The sequence below is a fragment of the Aythya ferina genome (genome assembly GCF_964211825.1).
Source record: "Aythya ferina genome assembly, chromosome: 23".
Lineage (NCBI taxonomy): Eukaryota > Metazoa > Chordata > Aves > Anseriformes > Anatidae > Aythya > Aythya ferina.
In genome coordinates, this window is record NC_140321.1 from 6,216,179 (window position 1) to 6,233,079 (window position 16,901).

Below are 16,901 nucleotides of genomic sequence, written 5' to 3' on the forward strand. Positions count from 1 at the left end.
AGCTCCCCTTGATGAGACGGCCCTATTTTAAATTCCTCTCCGATTCGGGGTAGGGATATATTTAGGGTTGCTCAGAAGGAGCGAACACGGAGGGTGCAGTTGCACGTGGGGCTGCGTGAAGGCTCCCCTGGGGACCTCAGGTCTACCCAGAGGCTTCCCTTGGGCCCCCTTCGGTTCCCGTCGTGCCCCGCGGCCTCCGAAGGTGAAAGAGAAACCGCGCCTGCCCCCCCCACGTGACCCGCCGGCCCCGCCGGGCTGCGGAACACAAACAGCGCCGTCTCGCTCCCATTGGTCGCGCTGGGGAAGGGGCGGGTCGCTCAACTCGGCGTGCGATTGGCCGTCCTCAGGAGGGCGGGTTTTAGGCGGTGGGCTGTTCTTCTGATTGGTTGCGTGAGGGGACGGGGAGGAGGCGGGTCTTGAGGCTCTCTTTCCTCTTTGATTGGCTCTAGCGGGAGGGTTGACGCCCGTCAAGGCTAGGGGCGCCTCCGATTGGCTGCGCACTCAGCGCGTGCACCGAGCGGCCGGCAGCGCGCTCTCACTGGCTACCCGGGCAGGGGCGGAGCCTCCGGCTCTTCCAACCGCGCAATGAGCGCCGCGCTTTTCCCGGCGGCCCCGCCCCCGAGCGTTGATAAGCGGCGGCCGCGAGCCGCGGGGCTCAGTGCGGCGGGGCGGGGGGGGGCGGTACGGGCATGGCGGGGGCTGCCGGCACCTCCTGCGGCCGGGGCGGGCCGGGGGGGGGGCTGCAGCCGCTCCGCGCCACCGTCCCCTTCCAGCTCCAGCTCCAGCAGCGCCGCGGGGACGGCGGCCGGGCAGGTAACGGGCAGGAACCGCTATGGAGCGGGGGGGGGGGAGCCGGTAACGGCAGCTGGGCTTCGCTACCGGCCGGGTTTTGGGGGCTTGGGGGGTCGGGGGGAGGCAGGGGAAGGGAAGAAGCAACGGAGGGGGACGGGGGGGTGAGGTAGAAGAAGCCGGCTGCCCCCCGAGCCAGCCCTTTGTTCCGCTCGGTGAAGAGGCGAGGGTTGGGGGTGTGCTGACGGGATCCGTGCCGGACACTTGGTTTGGGTTCGTTGAAATTTGGCTTTTGGGGGCCCTGCCAACAGCCCTGGGGCTTTGCTGTGTGTGTGTGAGTGTGAGCTGCTCCTGGGGCTGCTCCTGGGTGCTGGGCTCTCACTCGGCTGTGTTAGAGCAAGGAGCAGCCAAGTAGCAGTGAAATATCCCTTTGGGTTAAAAGTAAGCTTAACTGGAACTCTTAAACAGCACGAAATACCCCTCAGGGTTTGGGCCAGCACAGCTCGGTGCTGGCTGCCCGGGTGCAGTTCTTTTGTTGAATGCAACAGGACCTTAATATTAACATTATCCTTGAATTAACAGCCTTAATATTAACGTTATCCTCGAGTTAACAGCCCTTCTGGAGGTGGTGCGCGTCTCATTACTCCCCACTCAGTCCTCCCTGCCCCTGGCAGAGCTGGTATTGATCAGAGCAGCTATTAAAAGCTTTTTTAGCTCAATTTACACTTGAAACGAGTTAACGAAATGCATTTCGAGGGCTGGTTTCTCCTTCCTTCTCAGCGGTACCCTGAAACGGAGGTGAAGTTGCAGTTAATTGGGCAATTACTCTGTAGTTTCAGATCTTCCAGAAGAGAAAGCGGAGCTCACAAAAAGGAGAGCTCGGTGCTGTGCCTGCTCCTGAGGGCAGCGAGGCTGCAGAGCTCCGCTGACATGAACCAGAATCGCTGCTCTTCATTTCTTCCTGGCTCCGTGCCTCGCTGCTCTGGCTGCAGGAGCTCGTTTTTTCCTCTCGATCATTTCGTATGCAGCTTTGGAAGTGTTTGAATTTCCACTGCTCTTTTCCTCAGTCGCTCGTAAGCTTCGGTTTGCTCCCTGTCTGCGTGGGAGCCGAACCGGCAGGGTTTAACCGAGAGCTGGTGCTGTAGTGATTCATAATCCACCCCTCCTGCTCCCACCTTTTGGGAGCTCAGCACGGAAACCTGGGGCTTTATCCCATCAGGTTGGGATCTGGAGGCTTTCTGAACCGCTCCGGAGCTGCCTGGTTTTTGGGGATCTCAATGCTGGGAGATCCAGGGCTGATCCTGCAGCTGCTCTGATAATAGAGGATCCCATTGAATCGAGGAGCAGCTGTTGGGTCTCTCAAAGGGCTTCTGTTGAAAGGGAAGAGCTCGAGCAGGGGGGTGCCAGGAAGCGGGGCTGCGAGGAGCTTGAAAGGACTCGACTAGAAATGAAGACACCGGGATGCCCGGTAGTGAAGCCACTGCCTGGCGTTGGTGTCGAGGTGTTTTAATTCATTTTTTTAACGGCAATGTGGCTTTAGGTGGTGAAGCAGGTAACGAGAGAGTTTCTTCGGGTCCAGCCAGAGCCATCCCTGTGTCCCGGGGCGGGCAGGGCTCAGTTGGGGTGAGCTTTGTGGGGACCCCGCAGTCGAAATCACTCGATGGCACTGCTCGTGCCGTTTGTGGTCTCGCTCGTTTCCTCCGAAGCCCACACCAAAGCACCTGCAGCTTGGAGAATCCCCACGCTTGCAGCCTCCCCGAGCTGTCACACGTGAGTCTGCTGCTGGGCTGCAACCCCAAACCCCAGTCCTCCTCCTCGTGCACCACAGGCCTGGAACTTGATTTTCTCAAGTAAGGCTGCCAGAAAAGTCTCCGTGCTTTTCTTTTCCCAGTATGGCACTAGAGAAATAGCGTTATTTAAATTGCCCTTCACCTTTTAACGTGTGCCCGTGGTGTTTTGAGAGCATAAGTGAGTAATTGGAGCTGGCTGACTTGGCTCGTGCAGGGAGAGGAACAAAATGGGGAATGGTGAAAAAGCAAAGCCACGTCTCGTGTTAGGAGCTCAGAGAACTTCTCACAGTGCTCCTTTAAAAGCAGGGAGTTAATTAAGATGAAGAGCTGGCCAAGAAGCCACCAACTGCTTCTCTGTGTAGCATTGCGATTAACTTCTTGGGGATTTCAGGATGTTGCCTCTCTCCCTTCCAAGCCCTACACACGTCGGGCTTCTCATCCCTCTTCCAAGCCCACTGGGTCGGTGGTGGAGTGGCCAACAGCACCAGCAAGATCCAGAGGGGCAATTCCCCATCCTTCAGGAGTGGCTTTGACAAGAACTGTGCCTTTCACACCGCCCCCTGTGACACCAAATCCTTACGGACGGCCTCGCTTCACCCGAATCCCCCAGAAATTCGCCCGGCTTCGACCTCCACCCCTCGAACCCCCGAATTTTGTGGTGCCTCGTAGGTTTTCAGGAAGTTCCCCCTAGCTGGGCTGACTCATCTGCTTGGGATGGCGTTGCCTGCCTGCTCCACGTGCCCGTTTGGGGATGTCCAGTTGTTTTAGCTGCCTGGATCCTGCTGGGGAGACGGAGTGAGCGGAGTGCCAAACAGCTTTATTTGGTATCTGCACGCAGCCCGTGCCTGCTGTGTGTTATAGAGGCAGGCGAGTGGGACGCTATTCCTAGGCAATGCCGGCCGAGTGTGTGTGTAGCAAAATGAAAATGGTTCTTTGGGAATAAAAACCTCAGTTTACCCCTTGAAAGTGCTGCCCACGTGGTAGTGACACAGCAGAGCTGTTCCCAGGCTCTCCCTGCCCTTCTCTCCTTAGCTGCAGGCGTCACGGGATGGACGTGGGGTCTCCTTCCCCCCTCCTAACCTTATTATTTGAATATCTCCAGCACTGCTGGTTGCTTTAGGAATCAGCGTGTGATGGTGTTTCTGCATCCCACAGGATGAGGGTGAAGGTTTTGCTGCCCGAATTGTGGTGCAGGTGTTTGTGGTGGCTGCTCTTGGGTTTTCTTTCAATGCTTCTTAACTAACACCTGGAGATTTTGGGGGGTACGTAAGCAAATGAGGAAGGAACGCCCAGATTTGTAACATCGATATGCTTAAAATTGAAGGTTTTTAGAGGAGGCTCGCTATGTATGAAGTCTTTAAAAAATAAAAAGCAAAAACCCTGCAGTGAGTGCGGCATGGGGAAACGGCTGCTGTGCAAGCAGCTGCTTCCCAGGCTTGGCTTTTTCAGGTTTTGGGATTCACCACGACTGAGTAATTCTGCTCCTGCCTTTAGGGTTTTGCTGTGGGCAAACACTAATGATGGAAATGAAGGGTTAAGTAGAAACGGAGAGCTGTCATGGGGAAAAAGTGGTTGTGGAGGGATGGGAAAACCTCGGAGGTGTCCTGCTGCTGCATGATCCACGAGGAATCCTGCTCCTGTCCTAGGGGATGAAATCCCTCTTTGTACAAAACCCAGCTGAGCACAATGCGGGGCTCAGCTTTGCAGGTGGCTTTGGTTGGTGTAGGACGAGTTCCTCGTGGTAATTGGAGCCTGTTCAGGGCCGTGCAGCCCTCAGCTGATAGGGATCATCCCTTCAGCCCCAACCTGCTGTTCCCACTTGGTTAGCCTCTGGGTGTGGGAAAGGGGAAACAAAGGACACGGCTCTAACTCATCTTGCCTCGTGTTGACAGGCAGTGGGTGAAACAAGTTTCTCCCTGCTTCAAAACGCCGGGGATGACACCGAGAGATGGATTTGTGCATGGGGGAGGGACGGGAGCAGAGCAACTCGGAAGCTCTCGGGTTGTTTCCCCTCCATAGGTTCTGAGTTCACGGCGTGGAGAAGAAACGAGCCCTTCCTCTGCTTCCCTTCCCCTGCCTCATTTTCTCACCGTTTTTGCCATCTCCTCAGTCTGAAAGCGTTCAGGAGCAAGATCTGCTGTGTTTGAGGAGCAAGATAGACAACGTTTGCACAGTTCCTGGCGTGCTGGAGCCTGAGGCTGCTCTGCACAAGTGTTGGGTGTGAGCTGCTGCCGTGCTCAGGTGAGCTTCTAGCAGCGAGCTGATCCCAACTGTGCTCCTCTGCTCCTTCACCTGCAGCTGGCACGAGGATATCAGGGCTATCAGCTGCTGGGACTTCTCCTGGTGCAGAATTATTCCACACTGGGCGCTGCAGGCAGGCTGAAATCCTTCACAAAGGTGGCTGTGAAGGAGCAGAGGATCGGGGCTTGTCGTGAGGTGCTACGTGATTGATGTCGCTGTGAGCGTGGAAAGGACAAGCTGCTTTTTCCTTGTTTCCTGGCTTGTCTGTAACTGTTGAAATATCAAGGATGTCTCGCTCTGTTTGCTTTCCTTGGGGCTGGAAGACTTCCAAGGGCTTGGGAAGCAAAGGTTTCTCACCTTGAGCTGAGCGACAGCCCTGCCTTCTGCCATGATCTTGATGCCTAGATGCTTATCAGGAATTGATTTAAGTGGGTGTAACAAAAAAAAAGGAGGAAAAAAACCCAAACCCAACCCACGTCTTCATAGCTGAGGGTTCGCTCCTCTGATACAGGTGCTGGGGGTGACTCCTTGGTCATCTCTGCGCTTCCAGATCAGGGTGAGCGGGTCCTAAAGATAAAAACAGGACAGGACAGAAAGTTTAAACAGGTTTTTGCTTGATTCCAAACCCCCCTTATTGTTTGTCAGAGGCTGCCAGCTCATCTGTGTTTTCTTCTGGTTCCTCCGTGGAGTTCAGAGCGTGGAGGTCGGTCCGGAGACGCTCCCCACCTGTACCGGGGGGAAGAGATGGGTGTGCTGGGAGGTCCCCCTGTGGCTGGATTTAGGAGACGTGCACTTCAACCAAAGGCTTTGAGGATGCTGAAATTCTTCCGATGGTTTTATCATTTGAAAAACAAACTTTGAAAGGATGGAGGTAAAGGGGGAAAGTTCAGCTTCTCCGCCACTAACCGAGTGCTCAGCTCCAGCCTCAGGCCTTGAGCAGCGGTTGAGGAAGTTGCTGTTTAACAGTGTCCAAAAAAACCCAAACCACCAAAAAAAAAAACCACCCCGCCAGCTTGAACCACGTGAATCTCCTCCGATGAGACCTGCAGATGCTCCGTCCTTGGGACTGCAAAGCCTGGGATTTCTCCCAAGCCTGTAATTTCTTTGCTGGGCTCCAGGTTTGGGGAAGCCTCTGAGGCTGGGTGGGATCAGAGATCTCACACTCACACACCAACATCAGTGATCCTCTTGCTGCCTTCTTCTCCCTGGTTCTCAACTTCTGACCGTAATTCTCCTGCTTTGAGGGTGAAGTGAGGCTTTTCCTACCAAAAAAATCCGCTGGCTGTGCTTGGAGGCAGCCTGCCCGTTGCGCCAGGGCTCAGCTCCGTGTGCCCACCTGGTTCCTTTCCTGGCGGGTCCCTTTGGAGCCCCCTCAGTGTGGATTTACAGCTGTGTTTTTTACACCTTTTGGTTGCTCACCATCCTCTCTGGGCCCCTTACTCCACTTCTGGCTTGAGATCTGCTCCTGGTCCCCTCCCCTGAAGAAGACCTGCCGGGAGGTGTCTCGGTGCAGGGGATATCCCCTTTCTCTCTAGCTTCTCTGAACTTCCCTCTCAGCACTTCTCCAGCTCTGGGTCTCGCTTTCTTGAGCTCGTTTCCTGCCGTGGTCGCTGGGTGTGACCCTGCCACCAACCCCTGCCCAACGCTGCTGGTTTCCAGCTCGATCTGCAGATCTCGGCGCTCTCTGTCCCAACCCCAAGATTTTAAATGGCACGAAGAATGACCGAAGCTGCTCCTCGGAGGCTTTGGGGGATTCTCGGGACAGAAATCTTGACTTCTTGCACGATTCTGGGCTGGTTTTGGGTGGTGTGATTGAGTTTGAGGTGTGCCGTGGGGAGGTACCTGCCCGGAGCACGGTGGTAGCAGGCATGGCTTGGAAATTCTCACCTTTCTTTTGAAAATGAACAATGCTGGGAAAAGCCTTTTTTTTATATATATTTTTATGTCCTGTGCAGGTTTTTAGCCTTTGCTGTGTTAAAAGATTAGGACTCTTCAGAAATAGGTGGCCGTTGCACTTTGGCAGTGGCATTTTGGTCTGGACACGAATTCCTTCATCTGCTGGGTCAGGGGAAAGAAAACAAGAAGGGAATTCGGAGGCTGTGTTTCCGCAGCTTGCTTGCTGCTGGGGATTCAGGCCTGTTGGGCCACAAGCCGTCAGGTAGCTGGGTTCACCCTGGTGAAATTGAAATGAGATCTCCGAGGCTCACAGCATCACGAACGTGAGGTGTGTTTGTGATGCTCTGGCACAGCCGGGCAGCTCATCTCTTCTCCTGTAGGATTCCCGTGCTGGTGATCACCCCAGCAGAGCTGTTTTTTTTGTTTGTTTGTTTGTTTTTCCATGCAGAAATGTTTTTTGCAGAGATCTCCCAGGGGGATGTTGGAAATGAAGGAACTGAGACAGGGGTGCAGTGGGGGGCCCGGATCCACAGCCAGCAGCCTGCTTCGGGGCAAATTTTGGTTGGAAGACGTTCCCGCAGCACGGGTGCTGCTGTGCTTTTGGCAAATTTGGCTGGATTTTGAGAAATCCAGCTTGGGCGTCTGTGGTGTCCTCCTGTCCCCTGGGTCAGGAGTGTCACCCCAGTGTCACCTGAGCACTGCGAGGTGCCCACGAGGCAAGCTGATGTGGAACCCAAGTAATGAGCTGTAATTTCTGGTACACCAAGGGGAAGAAATTTGCATGAGTTAATTATTGACGGGGTTGCTTGGGTTCCATCCCGGCGAAATGCTTCCTGACAAATACTCCTGAAAGCTCACACGCGACTCCTGTTTGAGCTAATAAAGTGAGAACTGCACCCAAAACCTTCTCTTTTTGCGAGAGGAGCCCCTGGCATGGTGGTGAGGACAGCCCATCGCTCCGTGGTAAACTGTAACAGTCCCTGCTTCAATCTAATCAGCTTTGTTTTTCATGCTTCATCACTTTAAGATAGATTTTGCGTGGACACGTTCCAAAAACCCACCAGGGCCTGAACAGCACGTCCCTGAGCTCCTGAGCAGTTCTGTGATCGGGAAGGGTCAGCTTCCCCAGGGTGACATCCGCAGGGGGGGAAGGAAGGAAGGAAGAAAATTGTACAACTCTAAAGAGCAAGCAGTAGTGGGAACGTTATTTTTGCTTGCCAGCATTTGTGGATCCAGCTTTAAGTGCTGAGACTCTGGAAGTTTTGGGGTGGTGAATTGAAAGTAATTCATTTTTTTTACAAGTTGATGGAAACCTGGGGTTATATTTTTGGATACAGAGACTGGCTGGTCCAGGAGACTAGGTAGGAAGCTCTGAGCTCCCGGCTGTTGTCGTGGCTGGCAAAGAGCAGGGACCCTGCAAATCCCCACCACCAGTCCTGCGAGCAAACTGCGCCCTTGCTGCTTCGTTCGGGATAACATCCGACCTCGCTGCTTCTCAGCACCCATTGCAGCACCCAGAGGCAACCGAGTGGCTCCTGGAGATAGAGCAGCAGTTCCCTTATCTGCAGCAGCTCTGCGGTGCCCATGGGGGAATAAAAGCACCCCCGAAGACTAAAAGCACCCCTGGAGCTGGCTTTTCTCAGCTGGGTGGCTGTCTTGGCCCCGGGCCACGCTCGTGGCCGGGTGGCAGCTGTGCAGGCTGGGTGCTGGGGGCTGATAATAGCACGGGGCTGTAAACAGGACGCTCCACCCTGCTGTCACCTCTCCCTCGTGCCCCAGCTCCTCTCCTGAACCCCTGGGTGCTGCAGGGGACCCAGCCCGGCCTCTGGTGGCACCACGGAGCCCCAGCTCTCAGCATGTGGGTGGCTCTGGGTGTGCTTTGAGCATCCCATGGGGTCTCACCGGGGTGTCATCCCTGCTTGGAGCTGGTGGTGCCCCGTTTGGGTTGGGCAATCTTGGGTTGGGAAGGTGCCCCCAGCCCCCTGGGGCCCTTTGAGGAGGTTTTGGGGGCCCTTTGGGGAGCTGTGCAGGATGAGGAGCAGCTCCCCGGTGGTGGCAGCGTTCAGTTCTGCCAGAAACATCATCAGGGAGAGCAGTGTGAGGGGAAAGGACCAGCTGGAGATGCAAATAATGGAGCCGGTGGGGGCACAGAGGCACGGGAGAGGAAGCTGCAGGTCCTAACGAGTTCCTAAATGAGTTAGGGGTAGCTGCTTTAGGCTGCTGGAAGCAGGGAGCACGTCTGAAATGGCAGCTGGAGCCAGCACAATAAGCCTTTAATCCTGTGTGGACCTTCTGAGGTGTGGCTGTGCTGCAAGGACTAATGCTCCTGGCCCTCCCAGGTGCCTTTGTTCCTACCTTTTTCTCCCCTAAAACCGGAATTCCGCTCCCAAACGGTACCTCAGCTGATAAAAGGATGTATTTAGGCCCTGAATGCCAGGCAGTGAGTGCTGCAACACCTTTGCCTACAGAGTTTTTTGGCGAGCCCCACGCGGTGCCCAGCAGCTCTGAGGCTGCTTTTCGTGTGGGGAACTCGCTGCCTGCCTGCCCACAGCGCCCCGATTTTGGGGAGGAAGGAGAAAACCTGCAGCAGAGCTGCCCACAGCCTGAATATCTTGCCAGGAGGCCACGGGGCTGCTCTTAATGTGCGTGGTAATTAGCGTGGGTAATCAAACCGAAACGCAAACAGACCTTTCTGCTGGCTTCAGCTCGCCTCTCTCCCTTGCCGTGGCCAGCACGCCTCCTCGCAGCTGCAGGGGTGGTGACAGGCCCGTGGGAGAGGTTGGCGTGGTGCTGGCACCCAGTTTGGGGCTGACTGGGATGTGATGGAACGGACTGGGAAGGAGCAGCAAGCGTGGTGCCGTGGCCTCAGCTCGCGGAGCCTCCTGGCTCTCCGTGCTCCGTGCTGTTGGCTTGCGATGGGTTTGCATCGCTGCCCAGCCTCGTTTTATTTAGGAAGCAGCTCTGCTCACAGCGTTTCCAGCTCTGAAAGTCAGCATGGGCAGCGTGGAAGTCGGGCAGAGCAGAGCTGCAGGGCAGGTGCCTGTGCTCTTCCCTCCTGCTCGTGTAAAAGCGAGGTGGCCGTGTCAGGTATTTTGCTCAGACGTGCAGCAACAGCCCCAACTTAGTCAGGAACGTCTCATCAATGGTTCTGAGCAGCCTCCTGAGGGCTGCGATGAAATCTCTTGCTCTAAAGGAGCAATCTGCTGGTGCTGAGCAAGAGATCGGTGCTCTGCAGTGGAGCAGAGAGCAGTGAGGAGGAAAACTAAAAGGACTTGTGCGGGCTGTACGTCCCAATTCCCTCCTGGTGATGTTTGTGCTCGACGTGGGCTCGTTAATCGGGGTGGCTTTCGCTGGGTTTTGGTTTTGGAAGTCTGAATCTGTTCCCTTTGTCCTTGTCTAGCCAGCGTCCCCTGTGCTGCTGCTGGGGAGAAGCCGTGCCGGCCCCGGCAGCCCCGCGTGCGGCGCACCTCCTCGCTGGACACCATCGTGGGCTCCTACCTGCTGGGGCAGTGGCCGCGGGACGCCGAAGGAGCTGCTGCTTCGTGCATGAATGACAAAGCCACCCAGGTACGAATGCAGAGCACCCAGGCTGTCTCTGGGCCAAGAGAGGGCCAACTGAAAGGTGTGTAATGTGGGGGAGAAGAGGCAGAGCGTTCAGGCTCCGGCTCGTGCAGCTGCGACTTTCTAGGAAGGTTTTTTTTCCCCTCTTGCTTCTCAGCTTCGATTGATTCCCCTTTGGTGCAGAGTTGGAATTTCCTTGGCCTTGTTTGGAGGCAGATGGCCGCTGGCTTTCTGCTCCAGCCCTGGCTCAGCACTAGTGGTGTGGTTTTTTTTGTTTTTTATTTTATTTTCTGGCTTGCAGCTCTGGGCCAAGTCCTTATATAACACTCGCGGGCTGAGTGCCACACGCTGGGAGAAGGCGAGGGTGCTCCCACAGCAAGGCTCGCTAGCACGAAGAGCGCAGCGCTCTGCTGGAGGGTGGAAAAGCTCCAGACCTCGAGGAACTCATAGCAACCTGTAAATATTGCTGTGTGGCAGCAAACAGCGCTCGCCTATCTGCGGAGGTGAAAGAATTCAGAGGGATAAGAGCATCCGTTTGCTTAACGAGCCGTTTATTTAGCGCACTCCCATCTGTGTGAACTTGCTGTTTGATCTTTGCAAGTCAACAGTTTATAACGGGGCTGTTTGCAGGAAATTCTCAATTGGATTCCAACTTCCATTGTCCTTTTCCAGCGGGTTCTCGCCTGCTTTTTGTTTGGGTTCTGGTGCCCAAGAGCACTGCTGAGGGCAGAGGGCGTGCTGGAGAGGAAGGGAAAGAATTTGAACCTGATTTCAGAGTTATTTCTGGGAATACTCCTCCTTTCTGCCTTAAAGCAGATGGGCAGTGGTGGGAACACTTAACCCCAGTGCTTTCGAGCTAATTAGTTGGGTCCTTTTGGGGACAAGGCTGGCGAAGTTTGGCATCTCCTTCCCAGAACGGGGACAGCACTGCCTTGCTTCTGGCTGCCGAGCTCGGAGCTGCTCACTCCTGCAGTGAGGCCAGGTGTGGGGCATCTTCCCTCAGCTATCTGCAAGGAAATAATTTCACCTTGCGACGTGCTTGGAAATGAGCAGAAATCCCCACACAGCCACTTGCCTGATGCTGGCAGTTTGGGAATAAAAGTCCCCGCTTCCAGACCTCCCTGTGCATTAACAAAGCGCTCCCCGCTGCGACCTCCAGGACTTTGCCACTCCTTCCACTTATCAACGCTGGGACTTTCTCTGCTAGCCAGCACATGTTTACTTCCCCTCCCTTGTTCAGCTACCCATCAGCTGTTTGGCAGAGCCCTGGAGATTTGCTGTTGTAGGGTGCTGAAGCGAGATACGGGCGCAGGTGCTGGCTGTGGGGGCGAGGATGGCAGCCGCCTGCACGATTGGAGCTCGCGGCTTTATCTCGCTGTGCAAAGCGTTTTTCTCTCCCCTTTCTGAGGAAGCGGTTTTGCCACAGTTAGTACAGAAGGTTCTGTAATTTCCTTCTGCCTGCGAGAGGTGGGATGCGCACACATCTCTTCCTTTTTAGGCCCTCTTTCCTTGCCCTGCAGCGCTCGGTGCTTCGGGTGTCACAGCATTAGGCTGCAGCGAGGGACTTCTTGGAGGGTGCAGGTGCTCGGGAGGCTTCCTGTGACTGGAGAGGATTTTCTCCTGTGCCCTGGGCTGTTCTCAGCAGCTGGAGTTGAGCTTTTTGCAGACTCGCCTCTCGCAGTCGTGTGGGTTTTCTCCTCTAGGCCTTTAGCTTTCCTCCTTGGCTTTCTTCTGGATGTAATCTACTGATTCAGGAGAGGATATTTGAGGGAGGAAATGAGATCCAGGGTGCCACGTGCGAGAGCTGCGAGGTTGGTGCTTGCTGTAGGATTTCCTTGGCACTGTCTGGGGGTAGCACAGGGATGGCTGAGGCTCCTCTGGGGCTGCTGTAGTTCAGCAGGACGCTGGGGTAATGGTTTGGGTTGGAGGAATTTCTTCTCTCAAACCCAACTGAACGCTAAATCAGAGCGACGTCTGTGCCGTGATGTCTGCTGAAACGGAGACCTGGGCAGCAAAGGGTCGTAGCCGTGCAGAAATTGGTGTGCTGTGCTGGAGGAGGTGTGCGAGGGAGGGCTCAGATCAGCCCGGAACGCAGGAGGAGGTCGGGTTTCTGCCCTGCATCCCGTTACAGAAGGGAAGCCCAGTGCCTCGAGGTAACTCGCCTCGTTCCTTTGGTTTGAAGAGGCTTGAAAATACTTGGAGAGAAGAGGCTCCTGTCATCTGGTGGCTCAGTGGGGTTGTTTGGAGCAGCTGCTGCTCTCGCAGCGGCCTCTGGGGAGGTGCCTTGAGCTGCTTGGAGGGGAATCGTTCTCCCCCAGAAATGGCAGAGGTGGCACAGGTTTCCTTTGAGATTTGTGGTGCTGAAGCCTCCAACTGCTGGGCAGGCCTCTCCCCTGGAGGTCTGGGAGGTCCAGGCTCCCACCAGGCACGCGTTTGGGTCAAAACATTGAGGTTTTGGCCAATGCTTGGGTATTATTAACGGGGGAAGGCTGGAGCAGGGCTGTGAAGGGGCAGGAGCTGATGACTTTGGTTCTTTGGGACTCTACCACAAGCGTCCAGCGCAGTCAATGTCGTGATTGTTCTCAGCAATGTTTCTCCTCGCTTCAGACTCCGGTGTCCTGGCATGATGCAGAAGTGGGGAAAGCCAGCTCCAGTTCTCACAGGCGTTCTGCTTCTTGGGGTAGCACAGATCACCGCAGAGAGGTAACCCAGACCCGCGCTCCCGATGCTTCAGCAAGATCTGTGTTAGTCCTTAACCTCCAGGAGGCTCCTGCTTGCGTGGTGGGGGGGAATTGGGAGGACAGGGAGATCAGACCTCAGCCCCTGTCCTCATCGCTAACGCTCTGTGAGGCCGAAATCGCAGGCAGCTGTTGGAAGGAAACACGGAGGTGGCGTGGTGTGCGTGGGGTCCGGCCCCGTAGGTGGAAAATAACCCAGCTCCAGCAGCAGGACAGCACCGGGCAGGCTGCAGGGGGGTGTCTGTGACAGTGTTTGTGACAAGGCCTTGCTCGTGCGCTCGGTCCATCCCCTGGGAGGTGGCCGGAGCCGCTCGTGGCATGGTCAAAGCCGTCTCCGTCTTGGCACTTGCTCGAGGGTTGAAAGAGAGGGGGAGGAGAGAGGCGAGGCGAGGCAGGACCCTTTGTGGTGGAGGTGTGTTGGCTCGCCTGGTTCTGTAGCCGAACCTTTGTTTGCTAGATTGCCAAACTGAAGCAGCAGCTCCAGCGAACAAAGCTAAATGGCAGAAGTGGCAAAGAAAAGGAGAAGAGCTCCCCGCTGCCGGGGGACCACGCTGTCCTCGGATCGCTCCGGGTACGTTCACGTCTCCCCTGTTCCGCTGTCGCTGCGCCTTCCTGGTGAGGCCGAGCTCCTGCTGGCAGCCTCCAGGCTTTTCTCAGAATTTTTACCCTGCTTTCTGAGAAAGGAGAATTTATTTATTCATTTATTTCCTCCTCTTCTTCCCCCACCTCTTCAACGTGTCCCTGGGCTTTGATCTGCAGTCAGTGAGTTGACACGAGCCTTCTGTCAGTCCTCTCTGGGCAGCTGCCTGGAGAACAGGATGGAGCTGAAAGGGCTCGGTTGGTGCAGGTGCAATTAATTTCTCTGCCTCTGGGTCGTTGCAGGACTCTCCTTCAGGCTGCCTTTCCTCGTCTGCTATTCTGAGGCTCAGCCCTTGCTTGCATAGGAGCCTGGAAGGGCTAAACCAGGAACTGGAGGAAGTGTTTGTGAAGGAACAGGGAGATGAAGAGCTTTGGAGGGTGAGTGAAGGTCATGAGATTGCCCGGAATCTCCTGGGTGGTCTCTGAAATCCTTTCCTCCAAGGACACTCGCTGTCTCTATCTGTTTGTTGGCCACGGGGACGGGCTCTGTGTCTGGTTTCGTCTTGTTCTAGGCGTGTAAATGTCTGAGCTGTGCCAAGTGGCTGCTGGCTTCCCTCTGTAAAACTGGCTGGTGCGACGAGAGATGAGCCAGGGGTAATCCTGGACTGGATGACTCCTCGCTGGCAGGGTTGAGGTGCTGTTGCAGACTGGCATCCAGAGGCTGTTTTGTGCTGTGCAGATGTGGGAGGGGACCCCAGACAGCTTGTGAACCCTTCAGCATGTTAGGGAAGGGTTTCTGTCCTTCTGCTTTGCCAACAGCTGCCTCGGCCCCTGAGGTGGAAGCCGTCCCTGTGTCGGGATCCAGCACCCCGAGCAGCTGCCGCACCATTTCGCTGCTGAAAGGGTTCCTTGCTCTGCTCAGGCTTTGTTTCTTCCCTAGATTTTGGATGTCCCAGATGGCCACAGGGCACCAGCGCCTGCCCGGAGAGGCTCTGGAGATGCAGCCCTGACTCTGGAGCCCAGCAGCAGCTGCAGCAGCCTCTCGCTTTCTCCTTCCCCCTCGGTGCCTCTCCGCCTTTCTCCGCACACTCCGGGAAGGCTGGCAGCAGGAGAGCTCCCTGCTGCGGATGAGGCGCAGCCAGATCCCAAGGAGAAAGGTAAATGCTTGAAAGGCCAGGGGCTGGCAAGTCAGGGGGTGGAGGATGTGAGCTGGGAACCCCACGGGTAAAATGCTGAAGCTTTAGGGCATGGCTGCAGCCTACAGGCACGGGGTGTAGAGGAGCACGCCTGGGGTTGGCTTCTGGTGCTGCTGGATTCTTTGCAAAACGTCTCCAAAAGTATTTCTTCTTCCCTGCTAGAGGAGGGCAGCCCCTCTCCACCAGTCCTGGCCTTCGCTTCTTCTCCTCGGCCCAACCACAGCTACATGTTTAAACGGGAACCTCCCGAGGGCTGCGAGAAAGTGCGTGCCTTTGAAGAAACCTCGTAAGTATGAGGAGCTGTGGGTGGCGGGGAGCTCACATCAGGCTGGGGCGGGGGCAGCTGAGGCTTTTCTTGCTGCAATTGTCACCCCCTGCCCTGTGCTGGAAGTGGGAAACGGTCTCTGAGACAACATTTGCCCCTCAAAAAGTAGCTGCTCAGGTCCTGGTGGAGAAGCTGGAAGTGGAATCACCACCCCTGAGCCACTTGGGAGGGTTTTGGTGTTCCGTGCCCTTCCCAGGGGGTTGTTCTCAGCACAGCCTCTTGAGGCGGTTCACCAAAAACAAACAGTGCTTCCAGAACCAAACGGGCTTCTCGCTGCTCTGTGCCGAGCAGCAGTCCCCACAGCACAGGGAATTGAGCTTTTAGGCGGCAATTTGAGGAGCTCCCAGCTCTGGGTGCTCTCCCTGCAGCCGGGCAGCCTCTGTTCCTGCTCACATCCCCTTCCTCCCACAGCTCCCCCAGCCCCGAGCACAGCTTCCAGCCCTCCTGCCCGGATAAGAACAAAGTGCACTTCAACCCCACCGGCTCTGCCTTCTGCCCCGTCAGCCTGGTGAAGCCTCTCTTCCCCAACGTGGGCTTCCTCTTCAGGGGCTTCCCGGCCTCTTCCAGCCCCGCCGCCGGCCCCTTTCCATCCTGCCAGCCCCCGGCCCCGTTCCTCGGGGTGCGGAAGGACGCTGCCGGCGATGTCTCCAAGTCGCCCGCGTTGAACTACGAACACTGGAAGCGCGGCCAGCCCGAGGAGAGCGTCGTCTTCCACAGCTCCCTGGTGGTGTGAAGCCCAGGGGAAGGCAAGGCGGCGGCGGCAGCTCCTCCATGCGTGCACCTCGGCTGGCCCCTGGAGACAAAAGTGCCTTGAGGGTGGGATTGAGAGCCACGGGGGCGGCTCCGGGATTGGGATTGAGAAACCACAGCGGGCGTCCTCTGAGGAGGGTGCCAGAGGGGAGCTTCCTCGCTGCTCATTTTGATCTCCCCCGTTCTGAAGCACTTTCCTGTGGTGAATTGTCGGCGTTACCTGCAGGTTTGTCCCCCGGCGGAGGCAGAGCCGTGCTCCCGGGACTCCCAACGCCAAGGATTGAGGTGGAACATCCCCGCTCCTCCTGTGGGAAACCCTAAATGGGGGGAAAAGGGGGGAAAAAGGGGCTCAGAGGGGGGAGGCGATGCTGACCTGCAGGGTAAATGGGCTCCTGGTGTGGCACGGGGAGGGCTGGGGAGCACCCCCGGGGTGCCTTTACCCGTGCCAGAAGCCTGAAGGGGAAAAGAAAAGAAGCTTTAAAGGAGCTGAGAGGAAAAAAATGCTGCAAATGGGGGGTGGGGGGGGGGCGCCTCAGCGCTGCCTCCCTGAGGGGAGAGCGGCCTGGGGGGGGGGGAAGGGGGCGGGAAGGGGACCCGGAGCCCTGAGGCGCCCCCTCGCTGCCCTCTGCCGTGCCCTTTCTTGGCTTCTCCCGCAGCCGGCCCCGTTTTTTGGGCAGTTTTGACCGTTTTTTGACTCTTTTCGACTCTTTTCGTTTGTGTTTTGTTGTTGGGGGGAGCCCCGCGCTGGTTGCAGGTCGGGTTCGCGTTTCTCAAAGGAGAAAACCAATAAATAAATGAATAAATAAATAAATGACGGGTTTGGGCAGCCCCGGCTCCTCTTTTTTTTATTATTTATTTTATTTTTTAAATTTTCGGGCTCGGGGCCTTCCCCCCCCCCCCCCCCCCCTCCGGCCCATTTTGGGGGGGGGGGGGGGAGCGGGCTGAGCCCCGCCGCGCTGCGCATGCGCAGCCCCCGCTCGAGTCTCTCAGGCGACCGCGGCAACGCCGAGCGGGTCCCGCCCCTAGCCACGCCCCT

General features: G+C 56.5%; 1 protein-coding gene across 6 annotated transcripts; it reads left to right on the plus strand.

Annotated features, from left to right (window-relative positions):
- Window positions 1-668: 668 nt before the first annotated feature.
- FAM117A (family with sequence similarity 117 member A) lies at window positions 669-16,676 on the plus strand. 6 transcript variants are annotated; one of them, XM_084496443.1, is made up of 8 exons: window positions 669-813; window positions 10,117-10,283; window positions 12,885-12,980; window positions 13,473-13,586; window positions 13,898-14,032; window positions 14,535-14,751; window positions 14,953-15,076; window positions 15,527-16,676. In XM_084496443.1, exons 1-8 carry the CDS (start codon window positions 690-692, stop codon window positions 15,846-15,848), a joined length of 1,299 nt encoding a protein of 432 aa, XP_084352569.1. In that variant the 5' UTR covers window positions 669-689; the 3' UTR covers window positions 15,849-16,676. The 6 variants fall into 6 exon arrangements, with proteins under 6 accessions (XP_084352569.1, XP_084352571.1, XP_084352572.1 ...); XM_084496445.1 differs by lacking the exon at window positions 669-813 and adding an exon at window positions 7,635-7,686; XM_084496441.1 differs by lacking the exon at window positions 669-813 and adding an exon at window positions 9,431-9,803.
- The last annotated feature ends 225 nt before the right edge of the window (window positions 16,677-16,901 follow it).